This window comes from Pelodiscus sinensis, chromosome 11 (assembly GCF_049634645.1).
Source record: "Pelodiscus sinensis isolate JC-2024 chromosome 11, ASM4963464v1, whole genome shotgun sequence".
NCBI classification, from domain to species: domain Eukaryota; kingdom Metazoa; phylum Chordata; order Testudines; family Trionychidae; genus Pelodiscus; species Pelodiscus sinensis.
In genome coordinates this window covers 3,371,492-3,398,182 of record NC_134721.1, presented here as the reverse complement: position 1 = coordinate 3,398,182, position 26,691 = coordinate 3,371,492, and the positions used below count along the sequence as shown (strand labels likewise).

The following is a 26,691-nucleotide window of genomic DNA, read 5'->3' as shown; positions in this document are numbered from 1 at the left end:
GTAATCTTTAACGTCAAGACCAGTGTGTGTGGTGGGAAGGGGGAGATCTCCCCATCCACACACCAGCAGCGAAAGCAGCGTTGAAAAATATGGGTGTCCCCTTTCTGCAGCTTGGGACCCTGCTCTTGCATTGTGTCCTGCCAATGGAAAAGCGCCCCCTGCTGAGAGGGACTAAGGATTGAGTGAATTCAGATACAAAGAGACGTTATTGCTCACTGATAGGTAGCTTTTGCCTCAGAGTTGTTCGTACTCGGACTGTTCTTCCTGGAATTGATTGTAAAATCTCTGAGGTTGAAGCTGAGGTTGAAGCTGTGGAATCTCCCTCTCTGGAGATATTTAAGAACAGGTTAGATAGACATCTGTCAGGGATGGTGTAGACGGAGCTTGATCCTGCCTTGAGGGCGGGGGGCTGGACTCGATGACCTCTTGAGGTCCCTTCCAGTCCTATTATTCTATGATTCTATGATTCTATGATTCATAGACTACTAGAACTGGAAGGAACCTCAAGAGATCATCAAGTCCTGTCCCCTGCCCTCATGGCGGGACCAAGCACCACCTAAATTGGGGTGAGGAACCTCAGGCCTGGGGGCCAGATGCGGCCCTCCGCTTGCCTGGATCTGGCCCCCGAGGCTTAGGGCCCTCCCCCAGCACTGAGGAGCCTGCGCTGGTGCTCCAGCCCCCCTGTTCCCCTTTTGGGGGCTGGAGCGCACAAAATCTACTAGGCTGGGCCCCCTCCCCCAGTCTCTGGTGTGTGAGGGGAATGTGGGGAGTGTCTTTCTTCTTCTCAGTCGGGGGCCACAGTGGGGAGGGGTTTGTGCGTCTCACTTGTGTGTGGGCCCCCTACTGATTTTTCTGTGGGTCAGCGGCCCCTGACCCAAAAAAGGCTCCCCCACCTCTGGTCTAGACCATCCCTGATAGATGTCTATGCAACCTGCTCTTGATGGAGCAATCCACAACCTCCCTAAGCAACTTATTCCAGTGTTTAACCACCCTGACCATTAGGAAGGTTTTCTTAATGTCCAACCTAAACCTCCCTTGCTGCAATTTAAGCCCATTGCTTCTTGTCTTGTGTTTTGAAAACAGCACAGAAATATATTTGCACCCTGAATAAACTTAGGAGAAACTGAGGTTTCCTGTTTGAGGGTGTTATCCAACACATGCCGAACAGAAGTCTGCAAACATAATCTTTCTAGCTTTGTTTGAAGAGAAATACTTGGAACCTGTTGAAATGGGAGCCGCACAAACTGAAGTTATTTGTGATGCGTTTTTGTCATTTTTCTGCCACTGTTTTTCCCGCAAAACTTGAATATAAATGTAACAGAAACATCTGAGCGAGCTCACTGCCATCGTGGTGGCCCTGAACTCTGGATGTAGAGGGCAGGAAGAGTGCATGCCTTCCCAGGCCTCCGCATCCTTGTGCCTCCATGGAGCATTGGATAGGGCACATTGGGGAGCCATGGCTGACTGTATTGGCTCCAGGGGTGATGGATTTCCTCATGATGTGGCTAGTTGTTTCCTCCAACTTGTCACGCTGTGGTAACAACTTCTGGAGACTCGGTTTGCATTGATTCCACTGCCGATCCCTTGAGCCATCTGTCCCCACCGCACCCCAATAACTGTTCACAAAAATACATTCCCCTAGCTTCTTTCCAGTCACATTAGGCGGCCAGCCTCCAGGACTCCTGTACGCACTCCAGCTTAACACCCCCGCGCTGCTCCGCTTGTAGGGGTCCAACCTCCTCAGTGATGTAAGCCTTGTAGAGCTGAGGATATCTGCAATAATAGATGCATTAGCAATGTATATTTAAAATCTGACTCCTGTGGCATGAGAGTTGAAAACAAGGCTCTGCTCATTGGCAGCATTAAGCCCCAGAGAAATAACGACATCTATATGTTTCTATTGGCTTTTTCCACAATCCCTGTACCTCCCCCTGCTCATGGGGAAAAAGGAGGAGAACTCCCACATCATCATCTGCTGCAATTTGTGCCCATAGCGACAGTAAAGCCACCTTTCTTCGGGGTGGAGGCGGGGGGGTAAAACCACCATTTCTTATACATTGAAATAGAAAAAAGGATGTTGGATTTCCTAACAGCATCAATTGTTCTAGTGTTATCTTTAGAGATCATTAAACATCAGTATTAGTCTAAAGTCTAGTTTTGTTTTGTTTTTCCTTTTCAGGTGAAGGCAGCTTCCAAATACGTGGACGTCCCCGTAAGCACAATTTAAACATTGCCTTCTGTCTTCATACTTTGCATTGTGTTTTGGTTGCACTGCACATGTAACAACCCCTCTGAGTGGGGTGTCGGTACTCAGGGCATTCCATGTGATCGGGATTCTAATGCTAGCACTGAAAGGAGGATGTGCGGCAGCCCCGTGCCAGTATTAAACATTGACCCCTGCAACTAGGCAGGAATCCGTAACCAATGGACTTCACCGAGTGTCGAACAGTTACTGTATTTACACTAGGGACTTGGGTCACTGCAAAAAATTAGTGACCGTGTAGTCTGTCTTTTTTTTTTTTTTTTTTTTGCATCCTATCATTTTTTTCCATTGAAACTTGTCTAGGTGAAATAGATTGTCATTTCAGCGAGAAAAATCCAGAACATGTTAGAGCTGAGCCAAAACATATCTCATGCACTTGCTAGCCTGTTTTATTTTTATTCTTCTAATTGCTGGCATATTTTACTCTTTCAGAAAGTATGTTTCATTTTAACTTTAGGGAAACGGTGGTAAGTTAACAATGTATGTATGGGAAAAAGCACTGATAAAAATAGAGCCACTTTGCTCATGTTTGCAGTTGTGGGGGGGGGGGAATGTGTGTCTATGTAGAGCTTGACACATAAGGAAGAGAGCCCTTCGAGTTCCTAGATAAAGTACTTACATTGCCAGAAATTCACATTTAAATTGAGTCAAAGAAGGGTGTACAAATGCTAGCTGGAGTAAGGGTTACTACTGGTAAACAAGGTTACATTTACAGACAGACTTTGAGCTGAGTATTTACAAATAAAAATGCGTAGACTTAAATACCCCAGCCCAAATTCTGCCCTCAGCTATACCAGTGAAAACAGAGAATAACTCCACTGATATGAATAAAATGTACTCATGGCCTTGAGCTAGAGAGGATTACTTCAATGTGTATGACACACGCCATTTCCCGCGGAAGTGATACCCACCTGATTGCTAGGATATGTGATAAATGTATCATGAACCTTGAACTTTGTCACCTGTGCTCCACCTGTGAATCAATAGCCCCAGGACTTACCTAGCATCCCAGCCTCTCCATCTTCAAAGAGACACCTTTTAAAAATCACCCTGGCCGAGGATCTGTCTGCACATGGAGGCGGGGTGTGTGATTCCCGGCTCAAGGAGACAAACTGGCTTTGGCATGAATCGAGCTAAAAACAGAATGGAGCAGTGGCAGCGCAAGCTGGCAGACGGGCTCACCAGCCCAAAGCCCGTCCCTAGAGTCTTGGGGTCAGGGCTAGCTCCTCCTGCCTCCCCCACTGCTACCACAGCCTGCTAGCTTGAGTGCGCTAGCTCAATCAGAACTAGCATGACGCATCCCCAGTTCCAAGTGTAGATCACCCCAGAGAAGTGTTTCCACCTCCTTACCCCAGATGGGGAATTTCCTCCCAAAAACGCCTTGGGTCCAGCGTGGGCAAGGTTCAGTCCCAAGCAAGGAAGAGCTTTTCTCTGAGTAAAAATGCCCTGGCTCTATAATTTGGTATCTCTTGGCCTTTGAGGGATGGACATGGGCCGTTTAGAATGCTGGGAAGGGGCTGCTTTTAGCTTCCCGGCCGGACTCAGCAGTCACACGCATGTGGAAGAGCTTGCGATGTTTGACCTTAAAGTCTGGGCTTGTAAGTCACTGAGGCACGTTTTGATCACTTTAGCTGATACGATGTTGCAAAGTTTTTTATTCGAGTCCCACAACTTGAACTCGTGTCCGACTTAAGTCGCCTAGGTGACTCAACTTGAGACTCGATTCGGGTTCATTGTTTGTGAGTTAAGACTCGACTTGAGACTTGCTAATCTTGTTAAATCGACTTGATGAAAAAATTGTCTGAAAATGCTGATACTGATGGCTTGTACAAAAGTAACTTGACATTTTTTAAATTAAGACTTGAGACTCAACTTGGGATTTGACTCGAAAGTGACTTTAGGGACTTGAGACTTGAACTGTAGTGACTTGAGACTCGACTTGGACTTGACAATGACGACTTGAAGACAACACTGCGACGTTGGGTACTGAAAAGCTATTGAGGGGGATGTAGGTTTCCCTTGCAGCCCTCCACAGTTGTCCTGCTACTGAGCATGGCATTTTGAGTCAGAAGGTTACAGGAAAGAATCCCAGTAGGATAGTATCTAACTCTCTCAGACATGTCCAAAATAATTTTTTTCCCTGTCGCAATTGGGACTGTGCAAAATAACCAATGCCGTTGTGTAGCGCGAAGGGTTTCTAGCATGTCTTGGGAAGATGCCTCGCTCCATGCTCATGGCTTACCTCATGTAAACTCCACCCTCACTCTAATAAACCCTCTCCACCCTGCCCTCAGCTGTTATACACACGCGTGCACGCACGCGCCTCCCAATAGACACATGCATGTGTGCCCACATCCCCAACTATCTGGACTCTGCTTGGTTTCAGTTCTATGAACACTCAGTAAATGTTCCAACTTGGTGACACACAACAGGGCATCTTGTCCCCAAAGCTTTCAAGTTGAATTCCTGTACCAATTGGTCTGACCAAGGTTGGTCCATGGTGAGATGGGTCTGGAGTCCATATTTCAACCTGTCCTTAAGTAGCTGTGAAGAATCTTTCTCATCACCAGAAAATTAAGAGGACAAAATGCTCCTTGAAGAGTTCAAACAGTCCATTTGCATGGTCAAAGTAGAGAATGGGAAAGAAACAACAGAGCTACAATACCTCTTACAATACTGTCCTTCATGCACATTTTATGTGATTGTATAGCAAAGCCAGCATCACATGGAGAGGACTGCACCATTCAGTAGGAAATACCTTAAAAATAACCCTTTTTCCATAGGTGTTTAGCTACAATATAGTAACTTTTTTTTTGTGAAACAAGTTGACATAATATATCTGGTTGGAAATATCAAAGAACAAAATGTAACTGAAAGAAAGCCTCAGGGGGGTAGCCATGTTAAAGTAGTCCTGTGGCAACTTAGGGTATGTCTACACTTGCTTCCTATCTCGAGATAGGGATGCAAATGTAGTGTACTGAAATTGCTAATGAAGCGCGGGACTTAAATCACCCATACAATGAGGTTTAACAGTTATTTCAGGCATTTTATTTCGCAATAATGAGATTTCAAAATGGCAGCCAGAGGCGATTATGCTAATTAAGCATGGAATATTTGAATCCCGCACTTCATTAGCAATTTCGGTACACTACATTTGCATCCCTATCTCAAGATAGGGAGCAAGTGTAGGCATACCCTTAGAGACTAATAAAAATATCAGGGCCTGATGAAATGCATCCTAGAATACTCAAGGAGAAGAGAGGGGTGGTATCTGAGCCTTTAGCTATCTTCTTTGAAAAGTCATGGAAGTCAGAAGAGATACCAGAAGATTGGAATAGGGCAAATATAGCACCCATCTATAAAAATGGAAATAAGAAAATCCCAGGAAACTACAAACCAGTCAGTTTAACTTCTATGCCAGGGTAGATAATGGAGCAAGTGATTAAGGAATTCATCTGCAAACACCTGGAAGATAATGCGATAGGTAAAAACCAGCATAGATTTATAAAGAACAAAATCATGTCAAACCAATCTGATAGCTTTCTTTGATAAGATAGCAAGCCCTGTGGATAAGGGAGAAGCAGTGGATGTGGTGTATCTAGACTTTAGTGAAGCATTTGACATGGTCTCCCATGATCTTCTTATGAATAACCTAGAGAAATACAACCTAGATGTGGCTACTATATGGTGGGTGCATAAATGGCTGGACAACCATTCTCAGAGTATTTATTAACAGTTCACAGTCATTCTAGAAGGGCATAACAAGTGGGGCTCCACAGGGGTCTGTTTTGGGACCGGTTCTGTTCGATATCTTCATTGATGATTTAGATATTGGCATATAGAGTATGATTATTATGTTGATACCAAGCTTGGAGAGGTTGCAAGTGCTTTGGAGGTTAGGATAGGGTCATAATTCAAAATGATCTGGGCAAACTGGAGAAATGGTCTGAGGTAAACAGGATGAAGTTTAATAAGGACAAATGCAAAGTGCTCCACTTAGGAAGAAACAATCCATTTCATACTTATGGAATGGGAAGTGACTATCTAGGAAGGAGTACTGCAGAAAGGGATCTAGGGGTCATAGCAGACCACAAGTTAAATATGAGCCAACAGTATGACAATGTTGCAAAAAAAGCAAACATGATTCTGGGATGCATTAACAGGAGTGTTGTGAGAAAAACCCAATAAGTCATTCTTCTGCTCTACTCTGCACTGATTAGGCCTCAACTGGAATATTCTGTCCAGTTCTGGGCACCACATTTCAAGAAAGATGTGGAAAAATTGGAGAAGATCCAGAGAAGAGCAACAAAAATGATTACAGGTCTAGAAAACACGAGCTACGAGGGAAGACTGAAAGAACTGGGCTTGTTTAATTTAGAAAAGAGAAAACTGAGAGGGGACATGATAGCCGTTTTCAAATATCTAAAAGGGTGTTACAAGGAGGAGGGAGAAAAAAAATCTCCTTGGCTTCTGAGGATAGAACAAGAAGCAATGGGCTTAAACTTCAGCAAGGGAGGTTTAGGTTGGACATTAGGAAAAACTTCCTAACTGTCAGGGTGGCTAAACACTGGAATAAATTGCATAGGGAGGTTGTGGAACCTCCATCACTGGAGATATTTAAGAGCAGGTCAGACAGACATCTATCAGAGATGGTGCTTGGTCCTGCCACTAGAGCAGGGAACTGGACTTGTTGATCTCCTGAGGCCCGTTCTAGTTCTAGTGTTCTATGATTCTATAGTTCTATTATATATATACTAGAGGGCTGCGCCGTCTGCTCGCTATACTTGCCTACACCCTCTCTGTGGCTGTTTTTGCATTGCTGAGAGAGCCTGTTGATGCTGATGATGTAAAGTCATCATTCTGTCACCCAGTGGGAACATTCTGTCATCCGACAGGAAAAACTTTTTTTATATAGAGGAAGAGATAGTATCATGAGCTTTAATTTGCAAAACCCAGTTCCTCAGATGAGATGATCTTCAGTGGAGAAAAAAACTCTAGATCATCTCATCTGAGGAAGTGGGTTTTGCCCACAAAAAAAGCTCATGATATTAGACATACATCTTTGTTAGTCTCTAAGGGTACGTCTACACTACAGAGAAGATTGAAGCTGCTGCTATCGATCTTCCAGAATTCAAATTAGCGGGGCTAGTGAAGACCGCTAATTCGTACTGAGAAGGGCACTCCAGTTGATGCCAGTCATCCTGCTTCCATGAGGAGTAAGGGAAGTCAAAGGGAGAGTGTTCTTCCCGCAACTTCCGGCAGTGTGGACAACGCCAAAAAGTTGAGTTAAGGTATTTCGACTTCAGCTACACAATTAATGTAGCTGAAGTTGCACAGCTTAACTGGACCTTCTCCCGTAGTGTAGACATACCATAAGGTGTCACAGGACTATTCGCTGTTTGTAATTTCTCAAAAAACAGCCTTTTTTTCAGAGTTCTCACTGACTATAGCCTGCCACCTGTATCACAATGTTTCCTGAAACCTGGAATCCATCAGTTAGCTGAGACAGGCCAGATTCTAATCGTACACAGGTTGAATGCTGGCATAACACCGTTAACTTACATGGAGCCAGCCTTCCTTTTCACCAGTGTAAGCGAAAGTACAATGGACAGTAACAGTGATTGAGCCAGTTTCTGTAGATGAAGTGCAAAGAAAACGATATTTGATTATGGCTTTTTTCTCTAGGGAAAAGAGACGCTACCCTGTTAGTGAGCAGAGACGCCATCTCTTACATCTAATTTCAGAAACTTGTATCCAAAAACTGCAACACTTTTAGTGCCACCATGAAACGGGCACAATCAGCATGCCGAACAGTGCTTCAAAGTATAGCTCTTGACTACTGCCGCATTTGTGTTGTCCTCATTGGTTTTCAAATTAATACCTTGTCATTGTTTCAATAGGTGTTAAGAAATCTTACTGGCATCCCAAAGGCTAAGCATTGGCCCTTTGCTTGATAATTGTTTGCTTTGTATTAAAAAACTACCTTCCTACTGCTTTCCAAACAGTCCTCATTTTCACCCTGGAAATTACACAGAAGTGTTAACTAACTTCAATTTACAGTGGCTGACAATCACATCTTAGAGAGAACCCATCCTTTGCAGTCTGAGGTAAATCACAGTAATGAAAACTAATGACACTCGTTATTAACCAACTTACAATGTGCCATGGAAACTTAAGGTTCTGTGGCAGGTCTCATAATGACTCACATTGCAGTATTTTAATGGGTTTCCTTTGAGATCAGTTTGATTTCAACATATCAAGCAGTGTGAACTCGAAGGGTTTTTTAATATATTTCTCCCTCTCCGTCTCTTTCAGTGACCGCTTCCTTTAAAGAAAAATATCAAAAGTAGCAGTGGCTTTCACAGATTTAATGTACTTATAAGTTAAGGTTTAATCCAAATGAATATATACGAAGATGTGTCACAGACATAACTACAGTTAAAAGTATCCTGGAAATGTAGCAATGATTTAGACATGTTGGGAAATTAGCTGATTTGTGATTTAACTAGTGTATTTTAAAATGTACATTTATGTTCCAGCTCAAGGCTAAGTTCTAAACAAAAAAATGTGAATTTGGTGTGAATAATAAAATGTTCATTGCTTACTACACACATTCTCACACCTTAGGAGAAGAAACAAGAGAGGAGTGTGGGGTGTTAGCTTTCTAACTTCATATAACAGAGGTTTTGCATATAGAAGGTGACACTGAAAAACCACAGCAGGATTTGTTGTTTCACTAATTAGGTCAACAATACCAAACATAGCACGAGAACTTCCTGGCATCAGTGTATCAAGGAAAGGCTTTATTCATCCGAGTGGCTTCCCTCTAGGCAAAACAAGCAAGAGAGATAGTGTGTTTACATGATCTTGTGCCGCACAAGCTGCATAGGCAGAGTGGCTGGCTGGCTTTGCGGCATACAAAGCAGCTAGCTGGGGTCTCTGATTCTGACACCCAAGTATTCTGTAGGTACCAAGCGGGAGAGTGGCACACGGTACCCGTTTAAGGACAAAAGGGAGCCTGAAGAGTGGAACAGCAGCAGGACTACAGAAAGGAGCTGCTGCATATGAAGATGTTCATGTTTTTCTTTCTCTCTCTTCTTTTCTCCCCTACAGAAGCCGGGGATGGATGTTGCTGATGCCTATGTGACGTTTGTTCGCCACTCTCAGGATGTCTTGCGTGATAAGGTCAATGAGGAGATGTATATAGAAAGGTTATTTGATGTAAGTAAATGCCTTCTCCTCCTTGGAAACCAAGCAGGAGACTCCTCCAAAATGTGACAAAATAAGACAGGAGGATAAGTCACATTTTGAGACAATTGATTGGTTATAGATTACAAAACCAAAAATCTTTCCTTTCCCTCTAAGTCTCTTATCTGCTGTCCGCCTGCTCTAACTCTGCACTCTGATCTACTGTGTCCTAGTCTTTCTGTGCGTGGTTTGTAAGATAACAGCATCTCGTAAGCCAACACTTACTATGTTAAGTCTGTGAGAAATCTTCCTATAAGAGGAACATCTTGGTCATTGTTCTTATCGTTAAAATCGGAGCCAGTTTTATGGCAGATGTGTTAGTCTGGGACCGTCTCTTAGGTATGTAAATTAATTGTTTCTGACTGTCCAGCATTCCAAACTTGGAACTGAATCTCTGTGCTAGATTTTTATTTTAAAAAAAAAAATGCCCAAAAGATAGCTGATGAAATCTGTATTTTCACGCTGCAGAAGGACTACGTTGTGGTGTCTAGCACCAGATGTAAAAGCTATAATATGGTCTCCTTGAGAAAAACGAAGTGGCGTTGCTGTAGTCAAAAGGACGGCGATATTTAGGAGTGTTGTTCCCTCCCCTTCCCCCTGCACCAAATTAATTGATAACTTGTAAAAGAGAACATTGACCTTGATGCCAACCAGCTACATTTATTTTAAATATGAATGCATGTTAACGGATGTACTCGTCTCTCTTTCTGTTGCTTTTGTCGTGTGACACACTTTCCATCCGTGTCGCTCTTGTTCGGTGAAGGTTTTATGTTTCTGGCAAGCACTTAACATGAATGTTTCAGTCCCTTATAGGATCTTTGTTTATATATTGATTTCTGTGACTCTGTAAAACAGCTTACATTCACACTTTCTTTTCTTTCACCTCTCAGCAATATCATTTTTCAGTCTTCTGGCTCTAGAATTTTAATAACTTTATATGCTTTGTTTACTTACTCGTTTGCTTCCCGAGTGTGTAGGGAAGGCTTTTTTTCCCAATCAAATGCCTTCTTTACTTGATATCCTTCTTTCTTCACACTACCTTTCCCTTAGAAGCCTCTTCTTACTTTATAATTCCCACTCTTTCTTTCACTGATCTCCTATCAGATTAAAATGGAACTTATCTCTCATGTCAAATGTTTTATCACATTATATCAAGTGGCATGAATTAGAGTCAAATAATCTTCCTGTGTACATCTACTAGCATGACCCATATCCACTGAGAATGCCTCATTCATGCATAAAGCACACTAGTGACTCCTTAATGCTCTATGCATGCTCGCTCTACAGAGAGTTGAAAGCACAGAATGGCAGAGATAAATCACCCATCCAGTAAGCACTGAAAAAAGGAGACAGTCATTTTCATTTTGCAGCAGGTCCATGAGTGCATGGCCCATCTATGCTGAATTTTATTCCATAAGCAGTAAATTGTCAGAGATCATCTGGGTTGTTCTTTTCAATGCCTTAGTTGCCTTTCCTTTGATCCGTTTCTTAAGACTGGCAGTTGTGTGGGGTTTAGAACTTTGTGTCATTAGTTCAAACCTCTAAAAATATGTAACTGACCTGAGGTTGTATTGTTTGATCTAATCATACATGGGTTCATAAGACCAATTTTTTGCTAAATTAGCAATAAAAAATAAGAATAACCTGATGAAAGGCGAAAATACAGAATTCCTACACACACACATGCATTTTTCATAATCTGTTCTTTCCCTACTCTGGTAGGCAGATAAATATGAAAATATTTATGAATAGTAATAATTCCTACAATATTTATTTTTAGACCTGTGTTTTTACATAGCTGTGTGCAGCCAGGACAGCATTGTGGAAGGGCAAGTCACTTTTTGTTCTAATATGTCAGCTTCAATTCTGGAACTAAATCCTGCCAGCTCAGTCCTCTGTGCCTCACTCAAATGATTCGCCTCATGTGAGTAAAGTGCCCAGGGATTGGCTCCTTTGTTTAGGTGCACAGGGTTGGAATGCACTGATTCCTTGGCTGTCAATAGTAGCAATCTTAATTATTTAAAACACTGTTTTAAACAGAACACTCTCACAATGGCCCAATCGTTTCTGAAATAAATGCGTATTTCCAAAATTCAGTCCTAAGATCAAGGAGAAGGTGCTTGGTGTACTGGTGAACTGGTAGCAACAGAGCAATTAAATTAGGGCCAAATCCTGCACACCCTTGATACTGGGCCCAGTGTTCAGGATTGGGCCTTTCGATATTAATTCACAACAATCGCCATCACCTAGAAAACGTTTGTCGCTGCCTGTAATTGAATTCTCCATGTGTTGGTTTTCTATACTCTAGCAGCACAGCATCAGTTTGTGAATGTTTTTTGATTGTTTCAGTCCGTTTTCCTCAATGTGCCCAACCCTGCTCCTATGGAAGTTAGTGGTCAACTCGTGTGGATTTGAATGGGTGCGGCATCACATCCATGTTTTTTGTTGTGTTTTTATATGCAGACATCTTGGTCTAGGTTTTATTCTCGGATATGCCCAGATTTTGGCCACTTCTGCCCACTGTATTGCTCGGAAGTTTGAGTAACAAAGCATACCAGTTGCATATTAAACCTGGAATATTCATAAAGCATTCATCCCGTAATTCCGTGGAGCTAAACATTGTGGCCAACTAGTTTTATCTTGCTTGTTAATCCCAGCAGCGGATTTCTATAAAACTGTTGCATTTTTCAAGGCAGTGTTGTAGGTTCAGCAGATATGGTTTTAAGAAAGATGGATATTGAATAATAAACATTCATATTTAGAACCTAGAAATATCCTTTTAAAAATACATATGAGCTGATTCTGCTCTCATTTACATCAGTCTGTTCTAGGGGTGATGCTCTTGCAGCCTAGAAGGGCAGAGAAGCGAGTGAGAATCCAGCTTTGCATTTTTAGTGTATCATGTTAATTCCCTTGCCATGTGTTGTAACCAGGCCAAAATCTTCCCTGTCACATGTATGCAACCTCATCGATCTCACTGCAATGGCAGGATTGTCAAAAATATAGGGCTAGGACATCCTCCCATGCAAGCCATTGGAAAAACGTTGGATTGATGCAAGACTAAGCCCATAATTTGGTCCATGAGGTGTTCTAGACTTTGTAGGTCCTGGGGCGGGGTTTACCCCTCCCTTTTCTCACCTGGTATTTCCGTGTATTTGCCTTATTTGGTTTCTACCGTAAGAAATGGCTGCATGCTATTAGTTACACCATGTTGCTGAAAATTTTTGCGCTAATATTCTCAGCGCTTGTTTTAGCTGTACTTGCATAGCAGGACTGTAGATATTGGTGCTTGCAGAAGATTAAAATGTAGACCACACAGCAGGATTAAGATAATCTCCTTTATTTTGTAAATTAGTCAGTTTTTTTCCCCTGGAATAAAGTCCTCGTCTTAATTTTTAATATCTGCATTCTCTGGGTCATTAAAGGAACAGATTGTGAAGTTCTCCGGGTAATCAAGAGCTAACTAGGATTTTTGAATATTATTTTATTTTTAAAGAGAGCTTATTTACTGCAGATTAACAGGAGGGCTTTATTTGGCCTGTCCCACTAAACTGATAATATTTTTAAAGAGGGAAGGTGGCTGAAGTAATATATTTTATTGGACCAACTCCTGTTGTGAAAGACACAAGCTTTTGAGCCACATAAAGGAGTTCTATGGCACTCAAAAGCTTGTCTCTATCAAATAAAAAAAAGTACTTCAGCCAACTTTCCCTCTTTAGTACCCTGAGACAAACACGGCTACAGTTACACCGCATCCAATATTTTTCAAGGTACAATACTATAACAAGGCCCACTGGTACCGAGAACTAGTAAGAGAAGAATTTAAGAACAGCTTCTTGGCGTGTGTTCATGTGTTGTTGATGGGCATGTCTCTGTGTGTGCATGTGGCTTGAAAAACTGTATAATGCTTTGAAAGCAGTTCTGCAAACTCAGCTCACTGTAACAGTTTGCAGCTTTGTCTCGGAAAAGGGATTTTTTTAAAAATACATTTGATTGTTTGAGATACAAACAAGCAGGGCCAGATGGGCTAGAGGTATGAATGCCATGGACCTGGAAAAAAGGGTCTTATCTTTCAGTCGTAGAGGCCAATCCTGTGTGGGTTTTGAAGCCACTCAGCCTTCTTACCTGAAGGCACTCAGCATCTTTCAGGATGGGCTTCTAAACAGCCAGAATTCCCTTTGAGGCCGAGGGAGATATGCCTGCAAAGATTAGTGCCTTCATGATAGTTTACAGATTTAGATCCACATATACAGCATATATATTTCCAGCCCATTTCGATTTAACCGACCACACAGCGATATGGTGGGCCTGTTGGTATTATAATTATAGTCTTGCTTTTTCCTAGCTAGCAACAAATTGATGTCTTGGTCACCGGAAAGTAGCTTGTACACAAAAGGCTGCCGAATGTCGAGAAAGCAGCTGAGGTTCTGGTGAATTTTGGACTATTGATGCAAACCTCTCAAATCCATAAATAGCGCAGATGGCATTTTTTTTTCTTTCTGATGATTAAGTCAATATCTTACAGAAACCCCCAAAACGTGCTTTTGATATGAGAGAATAAATCATCAAGAGAAGCTCCTAAGATTGCAAGAATCTAAACAAAAATTAATTTATTTTTTCCCTCCATGTACTTCTTGAAGACACAAGCTTGAGTAGAAGATAAGGATTAAAACAGATGTGCTTAGTGCTAGTTCATCTGCTTAAATCTAACAGTCTCTGAGATCAGTGATTAAAAAGCCATCTCTAACTTTGATGAAATCCACTGCAATGATGATATTCTGTCTTTGATAGCTTTCTTATGGGCCTCATGTCCGCTTAAACCGGACATAGAAAACATTTGACTGGAGATGATACAAGGATTATATGGGTCAATTATACACTTAATCTGCCTTCTGGGGATTAAATGTTCATAGATTGACTCTGTGTATTTGGCTTGTCCTTGGCAGTTATCAGATCAGTTAGGTTGCCCTTACTGAAAAGTCTGGGTAAGAACTTAATCATGCGGTGATACGGTCCTGAGGATGCAGTAGTAGTTACAGTGCTAACTGCTCTATACTTTTTGCAGAAGGCTTGACTTACCATTTCCCTGTCTCACTATACATTCAACTGTCGCCGAACTGTACGAGCAGACAGTAACAGCCTGATCAGTTTCAGAGGGGTAGCCGCATTAGTCTGTAATTTAAAAAAAATCTTAACCGAGTAGTCCTGTAGCACCTTAAGGTACGTCTAGACTACAAGCCTCTTTCGAAAGAGATCATCTAGACAGCCACAAAACTTTCGAAAAAGCGATCCGCTTTTTCAAAAGAGAGCACCCAATCTGGACACACTCTTTCAAAAAAGCCCAGTTTGCATTCAAGAACGTGTTTTTTTCAAAAGAGCTCTTTCAAAAAAAGGCATTCTTCCTCGTCAAATAAGGTTTACCGCTGTTGGAAAAAACGCCATGTTCTTTCAATTTAATTTGGAAAGAAAGTGACAGTAGTCTAGATGCAGGTGAATTTATTTTTTTGAAAAAAGGCTATTTTTTTTTTTAAAAAAACTCTGTCGTCCAGACATAGCCTTCGAGGCTAACTAATATATATGTAGTATCATGAGCTTTCAGAAGCAGGGTGTGCCCACGAAAGCTCATGATGACAGACAGAGAGAGAGAGACAAAGAGAGTCTCGAAAGTGCTACAGGACCACTCGCTTCTAAGGATAGTTGTTGTTAAATACCATCATGAAGCCACTTTGTATTTGCCAGGACAATTAGGGTGTTTTTTTATTTTGACACACGGAGCCAAATTGAAATGAGTGGGTTTGAGGAAGGTAGAGGAGGAAACTGGGAAGGGAAGGCAGATTAAGGCAGTCCTGACGGATGTTCTCCCCCATACTTGCCTGTAGGGGAGCTGGCCTTCAGTGTTGATAGGACAGTCATCCCAGCACTCGGTATCTGCATTGGGAGGCTATGATACAGCACTTTGAGATGGGGCCACGTGGCCCCTTCGCCTTCCCAACCTGCCATGGAGATCCCGAAGCACCTCCTGTTGGAACATCAGGGCAGGCACTGCCTCCCCCACATCCCTACCCTGGACCGGGCCCCAGAAGTGGGGATTAAGAGACCTGGCTCCTAGTCGCAGCCTTGCCATTGAATCCCTGTGTGGCCTTACTCCAAGTCAGCTCCGCTCCTTGCACCTCAACTTTGCCATCTCTCATACAAGCACTGGGCTTGCCACCTGGCCAGCCGCTTTATGCGACGTGTCCCCGTTAGATAGGGCAGCAGGGATAGGCAGCCATACCCAGGAGTCCAGCTGGAGCACAGTTCTGGAGAGCTCTGAGCTCTTGCGCATGCATGAGACAGAATTTGCTCCCATGTTTTCACAGTGCAAGTTATACTAAACATGAATGCCCTGCTGAATCAGCACTTAGTATATTTCCTAAATTTGTGGAAAAGAGCAAAGGTGATATGGACAGCACTAGAAGAAGCTAATGCAGCTGGCTGACTGAACCTTAGAAAAGGGCTACTTTTCTTCCTACATAGCAAGTCTGCTCAATGGGACATCAATTCTCCTACTTCCACTCTGAGACAGCCTCCATGCGCTGTTTCAGCTTTTCTCTAAAGAGTTAATCTGGAAGTGAATGAATAAAGCAGCTTGGCCTTGGGAAATGCTGCAGTTTGTTGTCGTTGTTGTTCTTTAAAAGAGATACTTTTAAAGCACCCTCAGTAGCCCTTGTGTTTCCTTCAATCAAGGCACAATGTTTGAATGAGTTGAAATCACATCAGCTGAATTTTTTATTCAGAGAGGTGCATCAGACTGGAAGCTCTGAGATTCATGGAAGTTGAGTAAAAACCGTAAAGTCCAGTGTGGTGGGAAATATTGTCCACATACAGTTATTGCTGCTATGGGAAAGGAAAACGTTATAGACTCTCCTTTATTACTGGGGGGGGGCATTAACCCAACAAAAAGACATGTGCCAAACCCGCATGCAGGGTCATGCTATTTCACAGCTGAGCCCTTCATCTTCTGGAGTTCATTTGCAAAGCGTGCTTAAAAAAAAAACAAGAGGTGTTTAATAGGCTTATTAATCACGGCGAAAGGGAAGCAAGGACTTATTTTCTTTCTGTTCCTGGCCACAAGCTGCCTAAGGTAGTGAGGACATGTTCTGGAACAGGGCCTAGCCTAGCAAATGTATTCCGTTAACAAGGTTTATTCTTTCATGAAGTATTCATTTAAGTAGGTTTCATTTAATTTATTGTAGGGGGACTCTTAATAAAATAAGTCCTAGATCTGTCACTGGATTTTACATGTGTGTAAGAGTTTTGCCTTCTAAATGTCTTTATCAGAACAGCTTTTCGTGTTGCAGGAGACATTTGGTGAAGACAGTTAATTTGTTTTCTCTTCCAGAGGAGATTGTTCCATTAATCATTCTAAGAAGTCAGACTGATTGCTCTGTTACTTTAAGGTCAGCATAGTCTTGCTAACATGATCTGCACGGTGCTTTTTAGTGTTGGAGAATTATTCTTTTTATGGCAGACTGTAAGCAACAGACTCTTTATTTTGCCATTAAAAAATACCCAAGGTACATTTTGTGGCAGGAACGTTGTCACGTTGCATTACCGAAGACAAATTGTTCTCAATTCTGAAACGAGAGGTCAGTTAGCTTAACAGAATAGTCTTTCCTGCTTAGCCAACCTAAACTGTTGGATTAGAGCTGAATGTATAGATTTGTCATTATGCAATACATACATGCGTGCCATAGAAGGCCCGCTTATTAAAGTTATACAGATAGTGGGATTTTCAAAAGTGCCTAGTACTAGGCACCTAACTCCTGTTGCCGGGGGCAACAGAGTGGGGTTAGGTGGCTGGCCACCTTAGGGACATAGTTGAACTTTCCAGAGAACCTGTTTGCATTTTCTAAGTACCTTTGAAAATCTGGCCCTTTGCACACTGTGCGCGATCTGCTGGTCTGTTCTTACTTCACAGTTGTTTTACCTGAGGTGAGCTTCCAGTTGATTATTCTAGAATGAGACCCTAAGGGCCCAATCGTCCATTTCTTGGGACTCTCCAAAAGCCCCACTGACTTCAACTGCTATTTGGGGGAGGGACAGCTCAGTGGTTTGAACATAAGCCTGCTAAACCCAGGGTTGTGAGTTCAATGCTTGAGGGGACCTTTTAGGGATTTGGGGCAAGTCTGTCAGGGATGGTGCTTGGTCCTGCCATGAGGGCAGGGGACTGGACTTGACTTGACTTGACTACCTCTCAAGGTCCCTTCCAGCTCTATGAGATAGGGGGGCACAAGGAAAGCACAACCGGATGAAAGGTTAAGGATGAAGGTAGCAGGAGTGCGGGGTGTAAGACACGGGAGTTAATTGTCCTGCTCTGTTCGGCCTTGGTACAGCTGAGTAAGAGTACCGTGTCGATTTCTGGGCACCATGCTTTAAGGGAAGAGGCAGACAAATTGGAGAAAAAGTCCAGAGGAGAGTGACAAAAATGACCAAAGGTTTAGAAAACCTGACCTGTGAGGAAAGGTTAAAACAATTGGGCATGTGTAGACTTGAGAAAAGGAGACTGAGGGGGACTCTGATGAGCCTTTAAATATATGAAAGGCTGCTATAAAGAGGATGGGAATCAGGCCCACCAGCGGTCTGCCCCAGGGCCTACTGATTCAGAAGGCCCAGGGTTCCCGATTGGTGCTGCTGCTACTATGGCAACCAGACCCCTTTAAATTGCCACCAGAGCCCAGGGCAGTGCACTCCAGGCAGTGCTGGGAACTGGTTGGGTGGGGCACAACATGGTCAGGGGAGCACTGAGGGCTGGCGGCCCCCCCAACTCCGCCCCTTCGGGGAGTGTAGAGCTGGCCTCCTCGACCTTGCCCAGGGGCTAGGCAATTCTGTCAGTCCCTCAATGGGAATCGATTGTTCTCTATGTCCACTGAAGCTAGGACACAAAGTAATGGCCTTAATCGACAGCAAAGGAGATCTTGGTTAGATGTTAATCAAAAACTTTCTGATTCTAAGGATAGTTAAGCTCTGGAATAGGCGTCCAAGGGAAGTTTTGGAATCTCCATCACCAGAGATTTTTTAAGAACAGGTTGGAGAAACCTCTATCAGGGATGGTCTAGGTTTGCTTGCTCATGCCCCAGAGAAGGGAGCAGGACTTGATGACCTCACTAGGTCCTTTCCTACCCTAGGGGTCTATGATTCTGCAGTCGATAGTTAGTTCTCACCTGACACCTAATAGTCATGATGCTCAGGTGAGAAAATATTTGAACATCAAAATCCAAGACTTTGTAGATAAGTCCATGGCAAAATGAACAATTCTGTTTCCCCCAAAAAATCCTATATTCCACTGGGCAAATCCTTTTTCCACCCCTTTGCGTGCATGGGCATCCCAGCATGCAGTGGGAGAGCTACACAAGATCCTGGTCACCACTAGGACTTTATTTTGAAATAACACCTCTTAGGTCAAATTAAGAAGTGGAGCGTCCAAACTAACAAGCCCGTTATTTTGAAATATCGGGCCAGAGAATTTGAAATCTGTTCTCCTGCTTTCCCCGGGGAATAACATTAATTTTGAAATAGTTATTTCGAAATAGCATGAGTGTGGAGACCCCGGTGCCACTATTTTGAAATAACGACTCCCCAGAATAATTCAAACTAATTACTCCCCAGTGTTTCCTGGAGCCCTAAGTCAAGACAGCACATCTACAATAACGGAGCCTGCCTCAGACTGATTTCGAGTCTTCCCCGTAATGTGGACGCGCTATTTTGATTTCAGTTATTTTGTGACATACTACACCGGTTTCAATTATTTTGGGAGTTATTAAATCAGTTTCAGTTATTTTGGGAGTTAGTAAATCGATTTTAGTTATTTTGAAATAGTTTCCTAGTATAGACATGCCCATGTGGAACAGGAGTCCCAAAGGCTCTAACTCTGTGGGTGCTCTGGGGCTGAAGCACCCATGGAGGAAAAACTGGTGGGAGTTGAGCACCTGCCAGCTGTTCCCCCATCAGCTCCTCCCCGTGCCTCCCACCCGCCATGATCAGCTGTTTTGCAGCATTCAGGATGTTCTGGGGGAAAAGGGGCAGAGCTAGGACACAGCATGCTCGGGGGAGCGGTAGAGAAGAGTGGGAAGAGGCGGAGCAAGGGTGGGAAGAGGCGGGATGGGTGGGGCCTTGAGGGAAAGGATGGAATGGAGGCAGGACCTGAGGCAGAGCCGGCAGTCTAGCACCCAGACACCCCAGCATTTTTGAAAGTCAGCACTTATGGGGCCTCCCCTTGTGGGTTTTTCCAAGGCAAGTCTGGGAAGAATTGGAGTAGGGGCTAAGCAGTTGGGTCTTTGATTGTCCAGATGTGCTGACCTAACCTCATGCACACTGGTCAGGACAGTAGGAGAAGGATCTGCGGAGCAGGGTTCCTTCTATCCCTGCTGTGAGCTGGGATGAGGGACGAGCCGTCGGCATTGACAGTAAAGAACTGTCTGATGTCCGACCGCTTCTTCGCGCCTCTCTCCCTTCTCTCTCTGCAGCCCAGTCCCCACAATTGCTCCCAGGGCAGTGGCACATGTTAGATTCGCAGCTGGAGGTCACTTTATTTCTCTTGATTGGTAGCTCTTTTCTTTCTCCAAGATTCCTTTAAGCCTTACCCTGCACTTATGATATCAGCCTACAAAAATGCTTACCAGGACCTGGGGGAGAAATGTCTTTTTTCTGTCCCGAAACCCCACGTCCAATACCAGGGGATCCTTTTCTCCCCATTCACTCTTTTCCCGTTCACAGTTAATACCTCGGCAGCCTTTAACTACACTTTTTGGAATGTGCAGGCTATACACGAGAACTCAATGAAAGGTTCCCAACTCCAGTTTGTGACGTCTGTTGATTCAGTTCTAGTGTTAAAATCTAAAAACCCCTGTACAATTAAAGTATTGTATAACATCCATTGCATCTTACTAATCAACATTACATCCAATTATACTGTCATTGTATTACACTGCATTGACAAACAAAAGGCTGGGTGCTTTACAAAAATGTTATGTAGCTATTATGTTTAACCAGGCTCTTTGGATGGGAACCTCGGTTTAAAATGTCAACATCTTTTCTTAAAAAAAAAAAATACAAATACAAGTGGAGACTCCTTTAAATGCAGAAACCAAGGTTGCAATATATTTTTCACCTTTTTATGCAAAAACTTTATCAAAATTGCAAATAATGCAACATTTGGGGGGTACAAAACCCTGGTGGGCAGTGATAACGTGTCAAAGGCCATGTCGCAAGCATGGTGCATTTTGTACATCTCTATCTGCCTGGGAGGAGGAAGTCCAAGTACCCCGGGGCAAAGTTTGCCCATACACCCATGCCAAATGAAGGGCCAGCGGCTATAAACACATATCACTTTACTCATCTGAGTCATCCTATTGACCAGAGTAGATAACCAGCATTGACTTCAGTAGGACTACACTTGAGTGGAGTGGTCTCGAGTTGCAGTGGGGGAGGTCTAGGTTGGATATTAGGTAAAACTATTTCCCTAGGAGGGTGATAAGGCACTGGGATGGGTTCCCTAGGAAGAGTGTGGAATCTCCATCCCTCAAGGTTTTTAAGTCCCGGCTTGACCAAGCCCTGGCTGGGATGATTGAGTTGGGGTTGGTCCTGCTTTGGGTGGGGGGCTGGACTCGATGACTCCTGAGGTCTCTTCCAGCCCTAGGATTCTACCAAAGGACATTTGGAGGGTTAGGGCCCAAACGAACCACTTGAAAAGGTGTAGGGTCTTTGGAATGAATTGCTGCATATGCTGAGTGGGGTTATAATTCATGAGTGAGGGGCTATATCCTACATCAGAAAATCCCCCGTTCCACCCTTCCGGGGCCAAAGGGCGACTGTAAGATCTCGTCCCCGAGAGGACCGCCCACACACAAACACAGGGGCTCCAGCTATTCCTTGGCTGTCATTACTCAGTCATGATCCAGAAGCAATTTAAGACCCAAATCATGCCACTGTCTCTACCTAGCAGAGCCCTGCCCCTACCAGGACCCTGTCTGGAGACAGCTGCAGTGTTTTGGGCCTGAGGCCGACGGGTGGCCGTGTCTTTTGCACCTCTGCACGGCTTCGTTTTTGAGCATTAAACCTGTATCCAACAGCATTCTTCTTGCATTGGACTCTTCCAGGCCCTGCTTTTCAGCCAGGAGAAGCATCATGAAACTTTAGTGGCCAGGGCTGCAGTTTTACATGTCATCAAAAAGTCAGCGTCGGTTTCAATGCAGCCACCCCGGGCGAAGGGATTGGTTCCATCACGTCTCAGGAAATGGCTGCCTCTCAGGCCCTGTTCCTACCAACGCACAAGCGCTTAACTTGGCCACGGCTGGACAGAGCCATTCCGGCGCCTCGGGCAGACAGGTTAATTGCGCCCCGGGTTGGGGGAGGGCACATGGCGCGAGAGGGAGGGCGCATGGAGCTGGCAGCGGCAGGATGCACGTGCCTGGCTCGACCCAGCCCGGCTACCACCGCAGGCACGAAGCCTGGGGCCACCTGGTGCAGGCCAAGCCTGGCCGTGCAGGGCCCCACAGCCGCGGGGGGACGGAAGCTGCTAGCCAGCCCGGTGCTGTGGGGTTTAACACAGCCCCCGCCCTGGGTGGCCGCTGCAGGGTGGCCACTGGGAGCTACTGCAGTCCGGGAGCCAGGTGCGCTGTGTGCCCCTTACAGCTGCCTTCAGGCGCCCCCCCATAGGTTGGCACTCTGGGCAGCTGCCCGGCTAGCCCATGCCTTAATCCGGTCCTGAACTCGGCTCGCCCAAGCCATCCCACCAACTTCAGCAGTGCTGTTCACCTGGGATGGGTTAAGCACATGCATAAGCATGTGCAAGGTCAGTTTCTTAAGCTCACTGAAGTCACAGAGGGTATGTCTACACTACCCCGCTAGTTCGAACTAGCGGGGTAATGAAGGCATACCGCACTTGCAAATGAAGCCCGGGATTTGAATTTCCCGGGCTTCATTTGCATAAGCGGGGAGCCGCCATTTTTAAATCCCCGCTGGTTCGAACCCCGGCGGCTCCCCGCTTATGCAAATGAAGCCCGGGAAATTCAAATCCCGGGCTTCATTTGCAAGTGCGGTATGCCTACATTACCCTCCTAGTTCGAACTAGGAGGGTAGTGTAGACATACCCAGAGTCTCTTTAGATGTCAAGGGGCTTTGGCTCAGGCCTGGCACATGGCGGGGGTTCCCCCTGTCCCGGATTCCTCACTGCCGGCAGTCTTCCCACACGCCTGAGTAGGTTCAGCTTTGTAAAAGTGCCATACGGATCCTTGTGTGTCCCGCTCTCCCCCTTTACCTTCTCTCTAGGCATAGAGAGATCTTCCCTCCTGGACAGCTGCCCTTCCCCTTCCTCTTATCAGGAGCTGAATCGCCTTGTTAATTGGTCAGTCACCAGGTGTTTATCCAATTACCTCCCCAGTTTGGCCCAAGTGAGGATGCAGGGTAGTGGGTCCACCGGGCGCCTTCCTACAGCCTCTTCATAGAATCACAGAATCCCCAGGCGGGTAGAGACCTCAGGAGTCATCGAGTCCAGCCCCCTGCCCAAAGCAGGACCAACCCCAACTCCATCATCCCAGCCAGGGCTTGGTCAAGCCTTTTCCTGTGATGTGCTGTTGAGACTGGAGACTGCTGCTTTTCCTGGCTCTAAAGAGGTGACAGCCCCAGGGGTTTGCTAAGCTAGACGGGACATGCGTGGTTAAATCCTGTGCAACTTTTTGGAAATGGAGAACCGGGGTGAGGAACCTACAGCGAGTGGCATGAGCAGAGCCATGGCACCCCACGTTAAGAATGAGCAAGGTGTCTTCTCCCTGCCCCCTCTCAGTGGGGAGCCAGGTCACTGAGTTTTGGGTTTGTTTTGCTTCTCACTTGGGGGCCAGCCAGTGAGGTTTTTTGGGTTTTATTTGCTCTTTGCTGCTCACTTGCTTGTGGCCCCCTGACTGATTTATCTGTGGGTTGGTGGCAAAGGTTCCCCATGCCTGCTGAAGAGGAAACTCTGTGGTTTACAAATTGCATGAATATGTAAAGCTCAGATTCCTTTCCCAACAGTCGCGCAACGGCTTGGCCCCGCTGCTGGGAAGGTGCAGGAGTTAATGCCTCCTGTGAGCGTTTTTTAAATTCTCTCCGTTAAAATCTGTGCTTGGATGATGCAAAGGAGCCGAATGGCTTCAAAGGCTCTATCGTTCCCAGTTAAGGATCCTTAACCCATCCCAGAGTGCTTAGCTGTTGCAGTACAAAATGTATTCTAATTGCCAGTTAATTGTATGCGGCACAGAGTCCTGAACAGGGAGGCTCTCTGTAAATGAAAGGATTAGGATGATTATGGTTTATTTATAATGTTAGTGCAAGACCAGCTATACACATACAAAATTCAAAGCACCTCCCACCCCCAAATTAGAGATGTCCTTTTCCATTAAAAATAATGGGAGTTACATAAGCACAGCACTGACGAGTCAATTTAATAGAGAATCCAGGAAGTTCTATATGGACCTTCCATTAGTGCTGACAGGAATGATATGCAAGAGACGCCTTCAAATCAAAGTCAAACCCAATTAAGGGTGAAACTGCATCCTTAACTCACCCTGTTAGTAGGGTTCCTAAAACAGTGGGTGATCCTCTCTTCCATGTGTACTGCAAAAAGCTGGCTGTACTGGAACACCGCTGCGTGTGAGTGTCAGCTTTCACTCTCTGAATTTCCTCCCTCGGTGTGGCTCAGGCAGACCATTCACATAATTCTCCCCCAAAAAAGTTTTTGTGGTTTCTTTTGAAAAAGATGATGTAATTCAATGCCATTTACATCTCAGACAGATGATTAATAGTTCAGGGTAGCGACTTGACCCTATTATGTAAGGCTGACACTGTGGTATTATTAAATAACAATACAAATGATTTTAATATCAAGACCCTTTGAGTTTATAACCTGCCCCCATAGTTAAAGTTTTCAATGTAAATGAGATTTCACAGCCAAGGAATAATACAGGAGGGAAAACAATCAGAAGTTACAGAGCCGCATGGTCGTACAGACTACTTGAAATGTAACCACAGTGAAATCATTATCGTAATATTTTTTTAAAATTGCTGAAAGGTAAATCTGTAGTCTTATGCTGTACCATAGATATTCATGGTGCTTTAACGATATAGTAGTAATAAATAAAAACCTAGCATGACTATTTAGCACTTACTTAGCTAAACATTAGCAAAAAAAAATTAAAGGGATATTGCTTATCAAGAAGAAAATTTGCCATTAACATAGGCCCCTATTCTGTAAAATCTTGACTTAATGAAGCCCTTCCCTTATGAGCAAGACACTGTTAGCTCTATTTTCTTAAATAGGGCATATATCCAAACTATTTCTGAAATGTGCAGTCTGTTTCTGAACATAACCAAGTTGGAAATTCCTAGGAGAAGGTAAGCTCCTATGCCACACATTGTTGCCAAAAAAGAAGTCATCGACTTTTATATTTTGAAAGACAAAATTCATAAAAGAATAGTGTGAGCGATAAAAAAACGTGTTTTGTAATAGAAAGACAGCTGTCTGCATACTCTGTAGGTGATGCCTTGTTAATGTGCAGTCTTATGGTGGTATACAGAAAGACAGCCACCTTTTTTAAGTATGCTTGTGGAATATGTAGTCACTCCGAGATCGGATACTTTATTGTATGGTCCATGTTGGTATAACAGAAAGAGAGCTATTTATATATTCTTTCTTGATACTGCCTGTGATTTTATAGCCTGTGGTGAGAGTAGTGGAGAATTTGATATAGACAATATTGGTGTATATCCGATTGTTTGTGAACATCAGAAGTTTTGAAACTTAGTTGTAATAGAGGAATATAAGCATAAGCTTGAAAGGCTAAAGAGTAGAAAGACCCACACATAAATGCTATTATGTACTTAATGAGGCAGGGTTTAAAAAAAAAATCAGCCACACAAGTTGGTTTTCTCAAAGAAAACGTATAAATAACAACCAGTGATTCAAACTGCTTTACAAAGAAAAATCAGGGGGAAATGAAGCCAGCACTTCACTTGTGGCATTCAGATAATAGTATTTACTCCACTAATCTTTTTGGCTTAGAGATTGACAATCAATATATTATTATCAACAAGCATTAACACACGCACAACACTCCCATTTCTCTTTTTCTTTCACCATGTCCCTAAGTCCTTTAAATTTAATTAAAACTGGACAGCCCTCTGAATAGTGCAAATTAAATTTAAAATAATATTAAATATTTGTACCAGGCAAAAATAAAAGCATTAGTTCGTGCCGTTGGTTGAAACACACACAAAGAGAGAGAGAGAGAAAAATTGAGCTAAAGTTAAAATAAAGTCTCTCTCCCGCTCTCTCTCCCAAGACTACTGTCTATAACATGTTGTTCCTTATAGAAAGTGGGATATGGTGGCATTTGCTTGATTAACTTGCTCGACAAAAGTGACAGCTGCTGTGGGTGCATGTAGATAAGCTGCACAGCACAGTTCCGCCTTTGTACATCTGTCAGCAAAAAAGGAAGACTAAAGAGTGAAAAGAGACAAATTGGTCCCAAAAGGCAATCCATTCAACTTAGGAGGTTTGCTCTATTCAAGCACTCACTGGGAATCTCAAGTACTAGGTAGCTTATTCAATTTCATTCATTCTTTAGAATGCGCCCACAAGTGTTTAATTTCTTACTCCGGCCTATAAAAGGGGCAGCTTTTTTTTTTTTATTGGAAGCACTCATTGTAAGACTAGCTGATCCATGCTTACAACATTAACGCATCGTTAATTTTCTGTTTAACTGGGGCGGCTGCCCCTCATCTTGGTACCTGTAATGAGGTAACTTCTCACTGACTTCTCAGATTGCTTTCTGCAAAACCCAGAACTATTCAGATCTGCAGCGCTGTGAACCTGAGCTGATGAGAGTAAGACGTGAAGGCCGGATCCTCAGCAGGGGTAAATGATCATAGCCCTGATGTTATAATTTGCATTGCCAGAGCCCCTACCAACCCTGTCACAAGCCAAGACACCTTTACGTTAGGTGCTGTACAAACACATGGAGCTTGATCGATTTACGTTAGCTGCAGGAGTTACCCCATGTCTGCCTGCTTACTTACGGTATGTCCTCAAACAATTTTTATTTTGGGAGAAGGATGCAAATACTGCGGCACATTTGCATACTTCCTCCGCTTTTTTTTCTGGAAGAGGC

At 43.8% G+C, this 26,691-nt stretch overlaps 1 protein-coding gene across 12 annotated transcripts in view; it reads left to right on the top strand.

Moving 5' to 3' along the window:
• The window catches only part of CADPS (calcium dependent secretion activator), a 422,307-nt gene that overhangs the window by 380,002 nt on the left and 15,614 nt on the right, over positions 1–26,691 (top strand). For all 12 annotated transcript variants that reach the window (XM_075938476.1, XM_075938477.1, XM_075938474.1 and 9 more), the window contains 2 exons: positions 2,180–2,212; positions 9,377–9,484. In XM_075938476.1, the coding sequence (XP_075794591.1) occupies positions 2,180–2,212; positions 9,377–9,484 (141 nt within the window). The remainder of the gene's footprint in view (positions 1–2,179; positions 2,213–9,376; positions 9,485–26,691) is intronic.